The following is a 15,966-nucleotide window of genomic DNA, read 5'->3' as shown; positions in this document are numbered from 1 at the left end:
GAGCAGAGCACCATCGAGTGCAGGGGCTGGCGAGCTAGAGAGGCAGTAGGAGGTCGGAAGGGAGGGACGGCGGCCCGCGCTGGCCGGAGAGGGCCGGGGCGGGGCCGGGAGGCGGGCGCGGCCGGACAGGAGTTCCTCCGAGAAGGCGCCTGCGGCCCGACTCCCGGTGAGTGCGGATGGCTCAGCGCCCTACCCCACATTGGTTCTGCAAGCCCATCTCTGCGATCTCTGCAACAGTTCCGAGCTGGGCGCCGGGGCGGCCGGGAAGGACCCCTATCCCCTCCCTCGGGTGTTTGCAGCTTGCCCTCCCTCCCCCAAGCCGTACTCGCGGATCGGGACTCGGTGCCTACTGACGACCGACTCAGGACATTAGCCGAGTCTCTCCTACATCGCCAGACCCCGCCTGTCCCTCGCACCCAGTGGTTGTCCGCTGTCCGAAATCTTTCACAGACAACCACTGTCCCTCTCACGACGCCTAGCCGCCGGCCCCCCCCCCCCCCCAGGACAGACACTTCTATTCTGCAGCGAACAGAGACGGGCTCATCCTCTTGTCTCTGCTTTCCTGCAGTCCCCCAAGGCTTCCCTAGTCCCGGGTCTCAGAACCGGGACGCCGCTATGGACGACATTTTCACTCAGTGCCGGGAGGGCAACGCGGTGGCTGTGCGCTTGTGGCTGGACAACACAGAGAACGACCTCAATCAGGGGTGAGCTGAAGCGCTGGCGAGCGAGAGAACGGCTGTCAGTCCACTCTCCGCTACTTGGGGTGCTCATGTCGGGCGGGGGGTAGCTGACTTTGCTATCCAGTGTGAGGAGTAGTAAGCACAGACTGTTGAGGGCGGGGGATCTACACAGAGGAAGCTCTGTCTGAACTGAGTTTTTATTAAGCTTCACAGTCGGGTTCCGGGTTGCTTTGCAGCCTCTATGAACTCATGTCAAAGGCACACCACAGTGCCAGGAAATTGTCTGGAATTACATGTGGTTGGAGGATAGGTTTCTGTGCTCTAGGGCGCTGGATAGAAGTGGAAAAGGACAGATGTCTGTAAGCAAAGTTCTGAAGCTGTGCAGTGATGAGATTACCCATTTGTCAAATGTCATCCTGGATGCAGTGGCTTTGAAGTGATGTTTTGAACTAGAATTGGGACAGGTGAAAAACTAGAAGTGGTGAGATCCCCCAGAGTCGTGAGGATGAAGTAATTGACTTGGCATAGGAACTCAAGTATCCTTGAGGATACTCAAGGATGATCTGAGTTTCGTGAGGTTTGGGCACTTGGATACTTGGAAGTTGCCAATGTTCCTTTCTGGACTGACTGCAGTTATGGTGACCCTACAGCAACTGGGAAATGTTGGGCAGGGTGTTTGTTTGTAGATTTGAAGTTTGGGAGAGGTCTGTCTGGGAGACCAAGAGACAAATTATCAGCTAAATGGTATCTGAAGATTCTATAGTGTGAAAAATAGTACCTCAGCAGAGTAAAAAATTAAGGCACAGTATTAGAAGCCTGGCTGACTGACAGGGAGCAACCATCTGGAGGAGAAATAAGAAAATGGATTAAGATTAGAGAATGGTTTAATCAAAGGAGAGCGATCAATAGTAGCAGAGGCTCCTGAGAAGTTAAAGAATATGAATGACTGTCTAAAAGGCCTCATTAACTTACATTTAGGATATATTTGTTTGTGAATGCTATTGCAGAAAAGTAACAGGAAACTGCATTGTACTGGGTTCCTTCAAATAAGGACCACCACCTGTGGTGGGTGCTAGAGCCCTTAAATCAGACAATCTCTACCCTACAATGGCAGGTAGAAAAGTCAACGAGAAGTGAGGAAACGGAAAAAATATGAGCACTTTCTAAAACACTGGCTGATTAAAAAAAAAAAGCAAGAAAAGCAGTATTGGGAAAGTTTGGTAGGTAGCTTTGGTTTACTTTTGGAGACAGGGTGTCATGTAGTTAGTTCAGAGTGGCCTCCAGCTCTCCAGCCTACTGCCTCAGCTTCCTAGTGCTGGGTTTTCAGTTTGCTGCCACCATGTGTGACTTTAAGAGTGAACTTTTTAGGTTGCAAAGGATCATCTGTCATCCTAGACCAGGTTTTACCAGTTCCCTGTAGGCTATGTTATTTCTCTGTAATATTCAAAGTTACTTGTTTCATTTGTATGCTCTCTCTGGCAGACACTAAGCTCTGACATCTGTTTTGTTGGTAAGGAAACAGAAGTTTAGGCTGTTGTCCAGTGGGAGTGGTATTTTTGAAGATTCCTTGCTGTCAAAAGGTGAAAGGGTGTCGTTAGGGAAACCAGAAAGATTTGGTGGCGTGAGGGGATAGGGTGTGGTGCTGGAGGTGGTTAACTCCCTACAGGCTTTCTTGAGATAGAAATCTAGGCCCTAGGGTGACAGTAGGCAAAACCCTGAGCATTTATTTTTGTCCTCAGGTTTAGGCTTATTCTGAGGCCACAAACTGCTGGAGGCTGTTGGATCAGAACATGTGAAAAGTCTGGGAAACAAGACTGATAGCAACAGATATGCTCATATCCTGGGAAAGCTTTGCTAATAGTGTTAGCAGATGAGGGCAAACTGGAGGAACAAACTGGAGTGTTTTTTAAAGCTACATAACTTCCTTCAGCTGTTGGGGGATTCTGGGTGACCAAGCCTGGATCAGCTCAAGACTCCACCTCCGGCCCCCTCACAGGAAGTGACCACAGCACTAAGGCATCTGGAGGCTGCAGGCCTAGACCACAGACCGCCCCCTGTTCCGCCTCTTAGATCTGCATCCCTGGACTGGAGGGAATTTCCTTTTATGGCTCCAGGCTGTCAGTGTGACCCAGCCCACCCAATTGTTTTGTTTGTACACGTCTTTTATTCCTAGGGAATAAAAATACAAACCAGATATACCTTTTATTCTAAAGCTTCCATTAATGTTTTCTTTTGTGTGTTCTGGGTTGGAAGTCGAAAAATCCTGTTTTGTGTGGCTGTCTGCCTCATCAGTAATCAAAAAGCATGTTTCCTTGTTGTTATATCCCTCCGAAACATTTTAATTCCATTCCATTTTTAGATGTTAGTTTCAATACCAGAGCCAAATAGTAAAGCTTGTTTCCTCTCCTAAGTTATGGCCAGCCTTCTCCAATATGCCCCTCTCCAGTTAACCTGCAGAGAACATCAGCTGTCAGACTGTCCTCAAACATGATCTACCAGGCAAGACAGCGTATATTAACAGATTCTTACAGTTGTCAGTGTAACTCTGCAGCAAGATGCACAAACAGTGGAAACAAAGGATTGCAGGTGTTGCTAAAGATATATGACTGGAGATAAAGCTTAGTATATAGCATGTGCCAAGTATGTACAAAGTCCTGGGTTTGATTTCTGGCACTGTCCTTAAGGGGAGGAAAAGGCAGCAGAAGCCAAAGGACCCCATGAAGAGTATTATCACCTAATGAAGAACTGCTAGAGGAAGGGTTTTAGGATGTAGTCATTAAAGTAATAAACCTTACAGTTGTACAGACATCTAAGTGATTGTTTGGGTGTGAAGCTCAAGGGAAAATCTGAATAGAACTTTGTGAATAAGAACTAAGCATTAGAGAGGCAAGCCTTCTCAGTGAATATAGAACCAACCTCCCATCAAAACTCTAACTCCCCAACTCCAGCTTAAGTGTCTATGCCTTTTTCTTTTTTTTTTCTTTTATTTATTTATTTATTATGTATATAATATTCTGTCTGTGTGAATGTCTGCAGGCCAGAAGAGGGCACCAGACCTTATTACAGATGGTTGTGAGCCACCATGTGGTTGCCGGGAATTGAACTCAGGACCTCTGGAAGAGCAGGCAATGCTCTTAACCACTGAGCCATCTCTCCAGCCCCCTCTATGCCTTTTTCTTAAAGGGACGATCATGGCTTTTCGCCCTTGCACTGGGCCTGCCGAGAAGGCCGCTCTGCAGTGGTTGAGATGCTGATAATGCGGGGAGCACGGATCAATGTGATGAACCGTGGAGATGATACCCCCCTGCATCTGGCGGCCAGTCATGGACACCGTGACATTGTACAGAAGGTATGGGCAAACCGTTCACCACCCATATCTCACATGCAGTGTGAAGTCAGTAACAGGCACTGTCCTATGGAGCATGTGTACTGTTCTCCCCTTCCTCATGCCTAGACAAACATCTCATTTGGGACTGTCTTTTTTTCTTGGCCATGGGGTGCAGCTGTTGCAGTACAAGGCTGACATCAATGCAGTGAATGAGCACGGGAATGTGCCCCTTCACTATGCCTGTTTCTGGGGTCAAGACCAGGTGGCAGAGGTAAGTACTCAGACCCCAAATCCTAGGATGAGTGGGAAACAAATTGAGCATGGAACCATCAACCCATCAGTCATTCCTACTGTGTGACTCTCACAGGATTGTGCATTGCATCTGTGTTCATGCTTGCTTGTGACTGACAATAACAGAGGCCCCCTGAATAATTATCTTTTCTTTCAGGACCTGGTGGCTAACGGGGCTCTTGTAAGCATCTGTAACAAGTATGGAGAGATGCCTGTTGACAAAGCCAAGGCACCCCTTAGAGAGCTTCTCCGAGGTCCATTCCCTACCCCTAGCTTGTGTTCTCTTGTCCCATCCTGTATCTCTTCCTTCTATACTACACTTAAGGCTAAGACTGTTTTTCTTCCGCAGAACGGGCAGAGAAGATGGGCCAGAATCTCAACCGTATTCCATACAAGGATACATTCTGGAAGGGGACCACTCGCACTCGGCCCAGTGAGTCACTACTGTGGGAGGAGGGGTTGTAATGCAGGATCCTGGGCTATGGGGGTGGGTTAGGGTGAAGCTGATACCTGACCTGCTCATATTCTCAGGAAACGGGACCCTCAACAAACACTCCGGTATTGACTTCAAACAGCTCAACTTTCTGGCAAAGCTCAATGAGAATCATTCTGGAGAGGTGATCCTTGCCCTTCTTGCTCCTCCCTCTCTAATACAAACTGCCACTCTGTCTTGCTAAGGTTTTTTTTTTTTTTTCCCCAGTTAATGGAAAGGAAATAGTATAACCTGAGCTAATGCCTCCTAACCTCTACCTGTCTGTCCTTTAGCTATGGAAAGGCCGCTGGCAGGGCAATGACATTGTTGTGAAGGTGCTGAAGGTTCGAGACTGGAGTACAAGGAAAAGCAGGGACTTCAATGAGGAGTGTCCCCGGCTCAGGTGGGAGAGTTGAAGTGGAAGCTGTTGTTGAACCCCAAATAGTACTGACGAGGGAAATTCTGTTGGGTCTCACCACTCTCTCTCCCCCAGGATTTTCTCACATCCAAACGTACTTCCAGTGCTAGGTGCTTGCCAGGCTCCACCAGCTCCCCACCCAACTCTTATCACACACTGGATGCCATATGGATCTCTCTACAATGTACTACATGAAGGCACCAGTAAGGATGCTGGCCTTGTTGGGAAGGGACTAGAATAGGGATAGATTCTAAATTATTGATTCTTGTTTCCTGTTAGATTTCGTTGTGGACCAGAGCCAAGCTGTGAAGTTTGCTTTGGACATGGCAAGAGGCATGGCTTTTCTCCACACACTGGAGCCTCTCATACCTCGCCATGCACTAAATAGCCGTAGCGTAATGGTGAGGTCACAAGTTTACTACTGGGCCCTGAAGCCCTCTGCTTGCCTACAATAGGACCCACTTTTTTGAACTTCTCTTCCTCAGATCGATGAAGACATGACTGCTCGAATCAGCATGGCTGATGTCAAGTTCTCTTTCCAGTGCCCTGGGCGCATGTATGCACCTGCCTGGGTGGCCCCTGAAGGTAGGTGAGGGCATCATGTTGGGAAATTGACAAGAACCATCTCAGTAACAGTAGAAGAGGCAGAGACAGACAGGTTAGATAGCTGGAACACTAACCCCTATTCCTTCTAGCCCTGCAGAAGAAGCCTGAAGACACAAACAGACGCTCAGCAGACATGTGGAGTTTTGCAGTGCTTCTGTGGGAACTGGTGACACGAGAGGTGCCCTTTGCTGACCTCTCGAATATGGAGATTGGAATGAAGGTGAGCACAGAACTGCCGATACTTGTACTCCTCTCGGTTTGTACAGATAAGCCCATTGAAGGGTCAAAAGTTTTTACCATGTGATCAACTCAATTCTGAAGCTCACCTTATTCCTTAATCTGCAGGTGGCACTGGAAGGCCTTCGGCCTACCATCCCACCAGGTATTTCCCCTCACGTGTGTAAGCTCATGAAGATTTGCATGAATGAAGACCCTGCAAAGCGACCCAAGTTTGACATGATTGTGCCTATACTGGAGAAGATGCAAGACAAATAGGACTGGAAGGTTCTTGTCCAGACTCCAGAGGTGTCAAAACATGGTTAGGGGAGTGCACTTCCCCAAAGCTGAAGGCCTCTGGTTGGCCTTCCCTGTCTCCAATCATGGTACTACCCCAGTTATGGGGCTCATCGCTACCACTGTAGCCCCAAAAGGGGCTGGGCTCAGAGCTTTGTCACTTGCCACATGATGTCTCCCAACATGGGAGGGATAAGCCCTGCCTGTCACAATAAAGTTTATTATGAAAACAGGCTGTTGTGGGGACAGAGGAAAAGACAAATACAACTGGGTTAGGTGGCTCAGGTGAAGTAGTGCGGCTTCTTCACATTGATGCCATATTCACTGAGGGCAGGGGTCAAGTCCTCCATAGTTAGGGTGTACTTGCGGTCCTATGGGAAGAGGGAAGATCACCAGCTGAGCACAGTAATCCCAGATTCCAGTCCCTTCTGAGTGACTCTGAGCAGACCCAACACCTCCCCTAGGATGCTGCTTCCCAAAGGGGTTTCAGGATAAATTAGCCTATACTGCTATGGAAGGTGAGCCTCCTTTCACACCTTGCTCTTGCTCCGGGAGCTGCCAGAGGCTGTGCCCTTCATTTTGCAGTGCTGTAGGGCATCATTAGCAATATCTGAGATGAATTTCTGGGCAGCTAGTGAGATGAGCCGGATTCTAGAGAGGAAAGTGGGGAGGGGAGTAATGAGATATGTAACAAACCACCCAGTGCTCAACAATCTAACTTGCCCTGAGTTTACTCACATGCGTGGGTCTGAAGCTTCAAAGCCAGCACGGTTCAGGTAATAACCAGTCACTGCATCTGGGATCTGAGAAATCAAATTAAACAGCGGTCAGTCTTAGCCATGACCCATGACGGGAAGGAGGAATAAAAGGAGCTAGTAGCGTAGCAAAGAGGACGCTTGAAAGCACGAAGGTGTAATTGAAAGGCACGGCAGAGAGCCAGGAGGCCTTATTCAGGCGGGAAGCCCACCGTAGGGGTGTAATCCTCCAGCTGCATCAAGAAGTCCACCAGAGGCGTGCTGGACACTACGGGCTTCACTTCTCCGTTGGCCGCGCTCGGCAGGGCGTAAACCCCGTTAGACATTGCCCCTTCAGGGGGAGCCGCGCCGCCCGCTGCCACGGAGGCTGAAGGAGAACCGACAACGGAGGTGAGAAGAGCAGGATTCCCCCGAGGCTGGGCCCAGTCCGAGAACCCCTCCCCTCACCCGGCCCCGGCGCTCACCCGGCCCGCGCCGCTCCGCCGGCTCCCCGGCTCGCGCGGCTACGGAGCCCGCGCCCGTAGTGGCGGCTCCAGCCCCGGGCCCCCCTGCCGTCCCCGCGGGGCTAGCCTTGCTCTCCGCGGCTGTGCTGGTGGGGAGCGTGGCGGGAGCCGACACCGGAGGCGCCGGAGCCGCGACCGAGGCGGCACAGGCCGGCGCCGCCTCGGGGTCCGCGCCGGAGCCGCTGCAGCTCATGGGGCTGGTGGGAGAGGCGGCGAACAGAGCCGCTTCCGCTTCCGCTCGCCCAGGCGCACGCCGCGTGACGTTACAGTTCCCGCCCACCACTCTGGGCGGGCCTGCAGCCCGCACAGTTCTGAGGCCGCCTCACCAGGCGACCTCAAGTTGACTGTCGACGAATTAGGTGTAGACTGCGAGGCGGAGGTCAGCTGTGAGCGATAATGGCCGTCACCCCGCGCGGTTCAACTCACGCCCGAGTGGGGCCGCCGAGCATCCAGGACTCTGCACACTTCGCCTGGGTGCAGACTTTACTTGGGGGCTCATCGGTCAGACACTTCTCCATTGTCAATCTCCTGACAGCCTTTATTCTTTGTAGTTTCCTTAGCCGTTTAAGGGTTGAAGTGGATTTGGTGAGCGTCCCTCCCACCCACAACGGTCCTAGGAATGCGCTGCTGTAAATGGAGAGAGACGGGTGTTTCATCCTGAAGAAACAGCATGCCAAAGTCACAGCGAGTGAAGCGTATTTGCAATTCAACAGTCATTTATTTAATTCCTAATTGCCAGCTACTGGGCTGGGGTCTAGGAATACAGAGTTAAGTAGGATAAGATTCTGGCTTCCTAGCAACAATGGTCTGGGAAAAAAAGGAAAAGGATTCAGTACTGACGATTCAGTACTATATGGCTTCCCGGCTACATGTAGGTACAGTGCAGGGAAGAAAGGGAGCTAATATCAGTTGCCTAATTCCAAGTGTCAGATATTATCAATGTTTATTCTCTGATTTTGAAGGCCGGTTTTGATGCCCGTGACTTTTACCCAGTAATCTTCAAACAGTTTGTACAAGTAAATATACTCCTTGATCTGGAAGATGACTTACCCATGGGTGGGAAGTCAAGGGCTTTGAAAGTGACTCCCCACCCCAAGTGCTTCCTGAAGTTTAGAGGAAAACAACATGAGCTCAAAGCTAATGCAGCTGCAGTGGAGATGAAGAGGTTGTGTGTGTGTGTGTGTGTGTGTGTGTGTGTGTGTGTGTACATTTTTGAGGCAGGGTCTCACTATGTAGCCCTGGCTTGCCCCATGTCTCTATGTAGACCAGAATGGCCTCAAATTCACAGAGACTTGCCTTCCTCTGCCTCCTTAGTGTTGGGATTAAAGGTGAGCACCACCATACCAGCTGATAAAGATGTATTTGAAAGGGAAAGTCAGTAGAACTTGTTGGTTAAAGTTAATAAGGAGGTGAAAAAAATGAGTTAAGGGCTATAGGTTTTTGAAAGAGGCATTATATTGTAGTGGCATTTCACTTGCATTTTAATAAATAAAGCTCACTTGGGGATCAGGAAAGTAAAACAGCCACACTGGCCAGTAATAACATACACCTTTAATCCCAGTAGCCACACTGGTTGCCTTAGAAATCGGGTGGTGCATGACTTTAATCCCAGTGGTGCACATCTTTAATTCAAGAACTAGAGAAGATTATAAGATGAAGGAGAAGCTCTCACACACAGGCTCATTCTGAGATTCCTGGAGGCAGGGTCGTTATTTAGGACTGAGGTCAAGGTAGAAGCAAAGGACTGGGTGCTTTGCTTTTCGGATCTTAAGACTGAACTCCAATTTCGCTCCCTGAGTTTTTATTAATCGTGCTTCATTGTATCATATACCAAGAGATGAAATAGTTGAGGTTTGGCTAGTAGGAAGATGAAGTATTGAGGTATCTTACATTTGAGGTATCAATCACTATGATATAGATGTCAGGGATTTGTTTGAGGGGTGATGAATGACATAGGAGCAAGAAACTAAGGCTGGAGCAATGAAGAACACCTGAATCCCCCGAGTTAGCCGAAAAGGAGGAAAACTGGTATGGTTAGAGTGGGTATGTGCTAGAAGCTAAGGAAAAAGGAAACTCATGGAAAGAGCAAAAACCCGGGTTCACAGAAGCTAGATGTTTGTGAATATCTAACAGCTGAAATAAAACCAAATGTTGCTTTACTGTAGCCAAGAAGTGGGAAATAAAATGTAAATTTTTAAAAATGACAAAAAATGTTGAAGCAAAATATAAACATGACAGTCATTTGTAATGACCTATTTATTTTGTTGAGAAATTTTGCCAATGAGAACCTATTTAAAACACTTTGAATTTACAAATTTTTAACTTTCTTTAGCTTATGAGATTGTTGGCAACCTGTTCTTAAAAGCAAAAACACAAAACAAAGACTGAGATGTGTATACTGGGTAAAATGTCAGGGAGACCATTTCAGCTCAGTGCAAGGGGAAGAAAGACAAAACAATGCAAGGTCTCATCAGAGTAAACGGAGAAGGAAATGTGAAGAGAAATAGAGCATCCAGTCAGTGCAGAGGTGGACGGACCTGATGATATCAGGAATGGGAGGTAACAACCCCATCCTCCTTTCACATCTCAAGTTGGAAAGAGGAAGAGATGGTGAAAGGGTGAGATGAAATATGCTGGTTAGCATCTTGTTGCGTTAGGAGACCTGAGTTTGATGGAGCACAGCAGGGTTGGGAGTCAACCCTGCTACAGCATTTGAGGGTTAGGGAAAAGATGTTTGCAGGAGGCAAGCATTAAGAGTTTAGCAGGGCTTCCATTGAGCAAGAATAAGTGGCTAAGCCTTCTCCTGTAGCACAGGGGACAATTGTGCTTTCCCAGCAGGAGAGGGTCAAGGGTTGAGTAGAGTCTTCAGTAGGGCTGGGAAATTGGGTGTTCCCCAACCTGTCACTGGATCCCACCCAGGACCAGAGCAGAAACCTTGACCTTCCACTTCTTCATTCAGACAGGACTCATGGCAGCCATGGGTTACCTGGGAGGAGGTGGTGGGCATCAGATCTGGGTCTGCTGGTACCCATCCTCCTAGACTGTATCTCATTTATATTCATATCACAGAGAAAACCCCATATAGCAGAAGTGCCCCAAGTTCATGTTAGCCCTTTCCATATCCTATGAGAACATCCATCCCTTTGCTCCAACACTTACATCAAAGAGTCCTGCTCCATGCTGCTGATAGAGCCGGGGATTGAGGAAGCCAAGAGGGGGGCGGCCATTGAGGATTCTGTGCTCATTTATCAAGGATAAAATTCCCCCAAACACTGGAGTAGAGGCCTGCAAGATGGAGATGCAAGAATAGGTCAGGGTTTCAGAGTTACAAGACTTTTGAGGAATGATACTTGCAAAGATCAGAAGTCTCTAAGGAGTCAGGGGTTCTAGGTGCCAGATTTTGTAGGTAGAGGGTTTAGAGCTAAGCTGATTCTCACCGAGGTTCCAGATACCCATGGAATGGGGACCTTGTTGCTGACTACCCAGTAGCCGTCAGAAAGTGCAGCAACATCTGGGTAGGCACGGCCACTAGCATTGAAGTAACTAGACGGTGGTAGATGAGAACTGGACTTCAAGAACCGGGCCACTGCTTCCTCCTGAAGGACATTTCTGAGTGTGAGTATTGATTGGCCAGTAGCTTATTGAGCAGGCTGCTGGACTGAGGATTACTCCCCCCCGCCCATCCTCCATATATCCACATGAACATGCACAAACCTGGTATGAAGGCTGTGGGAAAACATTGCTGAAGCCTCCACCACTGATATAGTCAACTATTTCATTTGTGATGAGGAATGGATTCCTGAACGAGGTGCCGCCTACTGTAGTGACATAGGGGCTAAGGAGAAGACAGTATTCAGACAGTGGATGACTCCCAAGATGTGTGGAGGTGGGTGGGTGTGCTCTGCGTCTTACTGGAAAAGGGAGTGAAACTGTGGAAACCTGCATACAGAGTTTACTGAGAGCTTGAACGCTCTCAAGATACGACTTGAGTTGACTTACATAGTTTTTTACATGAGAAACAAAATCCTGTAACTAAAATGCCTAGAGACTAAGAAAGAAAAATATTGGTGGCCATTTTCTGCTCAGGAGTCTAGTAGCCTGGGACATATAGGAAGAAAAGAGGGGAGAACAACAATCAAAACAGGTAAAGCTGAAGGTTGTGTCATAGCAGCTCCTGGTGGGGGTCAAAGTAACAAGTGCAAGATTTGCAGGGTGCTTACCTAGAAGCAGGGAAGCTAGGACGGAACTTGTGTCTTCCGGAGACAGACCAACATCCAGCTCCAGTGTCACCTGGGAGAGACAGTAAATATTCAGATTAGTTGGTGAGAGCTTAGGATATAGGCTCATATGCCAGAGAAGAAATGCAGGTGCCACCTCTTACTGCAGGTCAGAGTTTACAGGTCATGGCAGTCCCTGTTAAGGCTCTGAGTTCCTATTAGGAGGCAGAAACCAGGCTGAAGTGTCAGTTGGGGCAACACGTCCAGGTTGGATAGATGGGAAGTCTGAGTTTAGGGTAGAAGGTTACCTGAGGCAAAAAGTAGAGTGAGACCCCGAGCAGCGGCCTTCATGAACTCAGTGTTGACTCTTTGGATGTAGATGCTGCTGAGGGAGTCTTCATCATCTCCATAACTCACAGTATGTACATGTGGCAAGGTTGACTGATTGCTGAGAAGCAGGAGCCACTGCAAGAAGGGCTCCTGTGCTTCATGCCGACCTGGATTGTTTTAATGGAAGGGATATGAGTGGTCACTGAAGAGGTGTTAGACTCTCCCTTCAGTCCATGGCATTCCCCCATGATAAAATGAAACAGAGATCAACAGCCTACTCCAAACCACTCCCCCTACCCCAACTAATTGTTTTAGCAATACCAGGGCTACTGTAGACCCAAGTGGAGATGTTGGCACCAGCACTCATCAGGTATTCCACATCTAGACTGGCCTCGATCCCAGCTCGGCCTCGCCCCTGTTTTCCAACCACTTTGGCTACTGATGCCTGGTGTGCAAAATCGCTACCGAACAGGCGCATGAACTCAGCCAGATCTGAGTCATGGAAATACTGTTCCAGAAACTGTGGAAACAGTCAAATCAGAGATCATGAATCAGAGAGTGAGGTCCAGGGTAGTAAGGCACTAAAGGTATCTTGAGGAGGTTGTGAGGATGCCAGGGCTTCGCATGCTCACCTGGGCACAGGCCTGGCTGTTGTTGGTGGTGCCAGAGCCCACATCTTGTGCTGTTAGGTTGTATCGCTGACGGAGCACAGATGGAGTCACTCCCAAGTGCAGACCAACAGTTCCTACCCCCTGTGGCTTTGGGCGTTGTCTCAGCGATGATGTAGGGGGAAAACGGTGCAGTCCTCCCACTGTGGAAAGGAGTCAGGCTTACGGAGGGCTTACAGACACTACAACTTCTGGCAACACCCTATGCCTTTTGTGGCATCTACACTTCTAGATCTGCCTTCCCCAACCTTCACCAACCCCATTGGGTTTACCAAAGTCCACATGAGGAGCCAAGGCCTGGGGGAGCTGGTAGGGATGTGGGGACCTTACAACATGAGTCTCCGCAGGTCCCCCCACATAGCGATGAAACTCAGCCCCAGGGAGCAGCAGTTCAGCCTGCCTGCAAGTCAGAAAACAGGAAGCATGGAGGGAAGAAGTGGCTTGGGCCCCCTTACCAGCCAGTCATCATCTACTCATGCATTAGCTATTACCCACAGACTCGCAGCAAGCTCTTAACTTCCTTCTTGGGGAGTATTTTGTCTCCTTGTTGGGACAATTGATTCCATGGGGCAATCATTACTTCTCACCAGACACTCAGCCAGCAAGTCAGAAAGTCCTGTGTGGTCACCGAATGGCAGTTCCGGGCTCCAGCTGCCAAGAGCCACTTTCTGACGGTGCGTAGGGTCAGTGGGGATGGCTGGACCAGCTCAGCTACATCCTCTAGGGTTAGGTACTTTCCTGTAGGGATTCAGAAGAGGATCTTGTCTTGATTAGTGACTCTCCTAGGTTGCCCGTTTGGACCTCAATCAGTAGACATCAAGACTTCTCAAGGAAGATGGTGTAGGTGCTAGGCATACTGGGAATCTAAGGGGAGAAAAGGCTGAAGAGACTTGGAATGTCATGGCCAGAAAATACACACAGCATGCACTGCCACAGTCACAAAAACGCAAGGAGTAAGTTAATAAACTTTAAATGTCCCAGTTTAAGCTTATCTTCAGAAAATTTTTCCAAACTTTTGGAGCCAATTATACAGAGCCATTTAATTTAGCTCAGATCTTTATACTTGTTGATTTTAAACAACATAATGATGAGTCATTCTTTCCTTCATGCAAGGAACTTCTTGGGTGATCTGAGGATGCCCCCTCCCCCACCTCCATTCTACACACACACACACACACACACACACACCCTTGCCTCACCATGCAGGACTTTAAGCAGGGGAAGGATCCAATTCAGAGAGAATGTTCTGGAATAGTGTGGGGAGTGCTCTGGGGGATGGGGTGGAGAAGAGGAAACTGCAAACCAGTTAGGGTGCTGGGCAGTAGTAGTTCAGGAGAGAGAATAAACAACCGAGCTGGTGGCAAGAGGGATGGCCAGGGTGGATTAATCCAAAGGCAACTTAGAAGCTGAAGTAGCAACTTCAGTATTAGAACAGAGGACAGAGGGATAGATATGACGTGGGGGAAGGACCGTGATTTGATAATCTAGTATACATACTAAGTGCTATTTCTCCATTTGGTAGCTGGTAAGTAGAAGTCAAAATTTTAAATCTAGAACTGATTATAAAACATGTGCTCTAAAACACATCTACCCCACCCCTACCTACCCTCATCTTACTGGAGGTTGAACCTAGGGTTTTACATTCTAAGTGAGTACCCCACCAACGAGCTTCTTAAGTCCTCCCCCCCTAAAAAACACTTTAAAAAAATCTTGACAGTCTTGCTACACTGCCCAGGCAAGCCTTAGATTCAAAATCTTCCTGTTTTAGCCTGAGTATCTAGGATTACTACCTCATGCCTAGATTTGTTCTTAGCTTTAAGACTGAGAAATTCAGTGTGAGAGTTGGTGTGTGTGTGTGTGTGTGTGTGTGTGTGTGTGTGTGTGCATGAATGTGGCAGTCACTGCCATTTGTCTGTCCTACGAGAAACATGACCCTACATGATCTGCACCAGCCAGTGCCTGCCTGTTCCTGCCTCCCATTTCCTGCCCCCACTTTTGATAGGCACCGTATTGAGGAGAGCTGGGGTCCGACACAGCCTGCACCAGCTTTGAGAGTCTTTCCAGGTTCTGCTGTTTCAGGGCAAAAGTGAGACTCAGTTCTTCTTCAGGGTCCACACGGCCCAGGGACACCCAGCCTGGGGGCAGCCTGCAGGGTCAGGGATACGACTTGGTTAGGCCATAGATGGAAGTCCAGATCATGGAGGGTTTGGGATTAAGAACTGAGACTTTGGGTGGGATCCCAGACGCAGAAAAGCTTCAGAGGAGGTTAAAACAGGAGATTTAGCCTAAGGGTTAGTGGGTAAGGCTAGAGAGTGGGTACTAGGAGCAGCTGTGAGGGCGAGGAGAACTGGACCAAGCCCGTGGCTGCAGAGAAGGGTAAAGTACAGGCAGCTCTAAATCCACTCACATCCAGCGCTGGTCCGGTTCAGGGCTGTAAGTGCATTTGCCAGTGATGATGAGAGCAAGGAGACCTAGGAGGCTGCAGGGAGGGCAGGTGGGTTCCATCAGGAGCTGACCACCACTGTATTTCCTCTACATGTAACCCCTCGAATGGAATCCCCTTTAGCTGCCCTCCCCACCTCAATTTCTCACCAGGCTTGGCGTCCCATTTTGGCTTTCGGCTGCTCTGGAGTCATGTGACAAGTCACATGAGCACTGTCTGTCACCTCCTCCATTTTCCTGCCTAGTAACTAGTGACGTTGCTGACTCCTCCCTCCCACAAGAGCGGTTTTGAACGCTGCGGCTGCTACCAGAATACCTCCTTTAAAGCACCTAAGCCCAGGGCTCCTCACCTGATGCTCAAGTCTGTCACTCCAGGAATCACAAAGGACTGGACTGTGAAGGTCCAGAGGTGTGGGCTACTCCTGGCTGTACAATCTTAGCAAACTAAACTCCTAGAGCACAGGTTTTTTCATTTAAAATTCAGTGACTGTTGCATAAAAGCTATCTACCTTATACTTGGGAGTGAAAACGTACACTGAGATAAAGCAAGTGAACCGTGGCTGAGACGGACCTGGCAGACTCAGCGAATGTGAGCTCTTATTAATGTGGACATTTCATGGTTCCAATGTGTGTGGACATGGGCAGGGCTGAGGATCTCTTCACTTACCTGCTCTTGTAAACACCTCCATTTTTTTCTAGAGCCCCAGGCTTAGAACCCTAGACTTCTCTCTATTCAGTCTCTC

At 48.8% G+C, this 15,966-nt stretch overlaps 3 protein-coding genes across 3 annotated transcripts; 1 reads left to right on the top strand and 2 right to left on the bottom strand.

Moving 5' to 3' along the window:
• The first annotated feature begins 37 nt into the window (after positions 1-37).
• On the top strand, positions 38-6,540 carry Ilk (integrin linked kinase). The gene is made up of 13 exons (XM_087908609.1): positions 38-166; positions 569-704; positions 3,864-4,029; positions 4,184-4,279; positions 4,457-4,553; positions 4,649-4,732; positions 4,831-4,916; positions 5,065-5,174; positions 5,265-5,392; positions 5,469-5,590; positions 5,675-5,774; positions 5,885-6,015; positions 6,141-6,540. The coding sequence occupies exons 2-13, from the start codon at positions 616-618 to the stop codon at positions 6,288-6,290; spliced, it is 1,359 nt and encodes a 452-aa protein (XP_087764735.1). The 5' UTR covers positions 38-166; positions 569-615; the 3' UTR covers positions 6,291-6,540.
• On the bottom strand, positions 6,509-7,778 carry Taf10 (TATA-box binding protein associated factor 10). The gene is made up of 5 exons (XM_085692850.2): positions 7,528-7,778; positions 7,276-7,430; positions 7,047-7,111; positions 6,845-6,959; positions 6,509-6,679 (listed from the first exon to the last, which is right to left on the bottom strand). Exons 1-5 carry the CDS (start codon positions 7,757-7,759, stop codon positions 6,590-6,592), a joined length of 657 nt encoding a protein of 218 aa, XP_085548976.2. The 5' UTR covers positions 7,760-7,778; the 3' UTR covers positions 6,509-6,589.
• A 2,014-nt stretch (positions 7,779-9,792) lies between these two features.
• Tpp1 (tripeptidyl peptidase 1) lies at positions 9,793-15,459 on the bottom strand. The gene is made up of 13 exons (XM_048427711.3): positions 15,374-15,459; positions 15,189-15,260; positions 14,788-14,927; positions 13,369-13,519; positions 13,054-13,181; positions 12,746-12,924; positions 12,435-12,633; positions 12,092-12,280; positions 11,787-11,856; positions 11,281-11,401; positions 11,004-11,162; positions 10,726-10,851; positions 9,793-10,552 (listed from the first exon to the last, which is right to left on the bottom strand). The coding sequence occupies exons 1-13, from the start codon at positions 15,454-15,456 to the stop codon at positions 10,412-10,414; spliced, it is 1,758 nt and encodes a 585-aa protein (XP_048283668.1). The 5' UTR covers positions 15,457-15,459; the 3' UTR covers positions 9,793-10,411.
• Positions 15,460-15,966: the final 507 nt, after the last annotated feature.

This window comes from Myodes glareolus, chromosome 7 (genome assembly GCF_982192425.1).
Source record: "Myodes glareolus chromosome 7, mMyoGla1.1, whole genome shotgun sequence".
Taxonomy (NCBI): domain Eukaryota; kingdom Metazoa; phylum Chordata; class Mammalia; order Rodentia; family Cricetidae; genus Myodes; species Myodes glareolus.
This window is presented reverse-complemented; position numbering and strand designations above follow the sequence as displayed.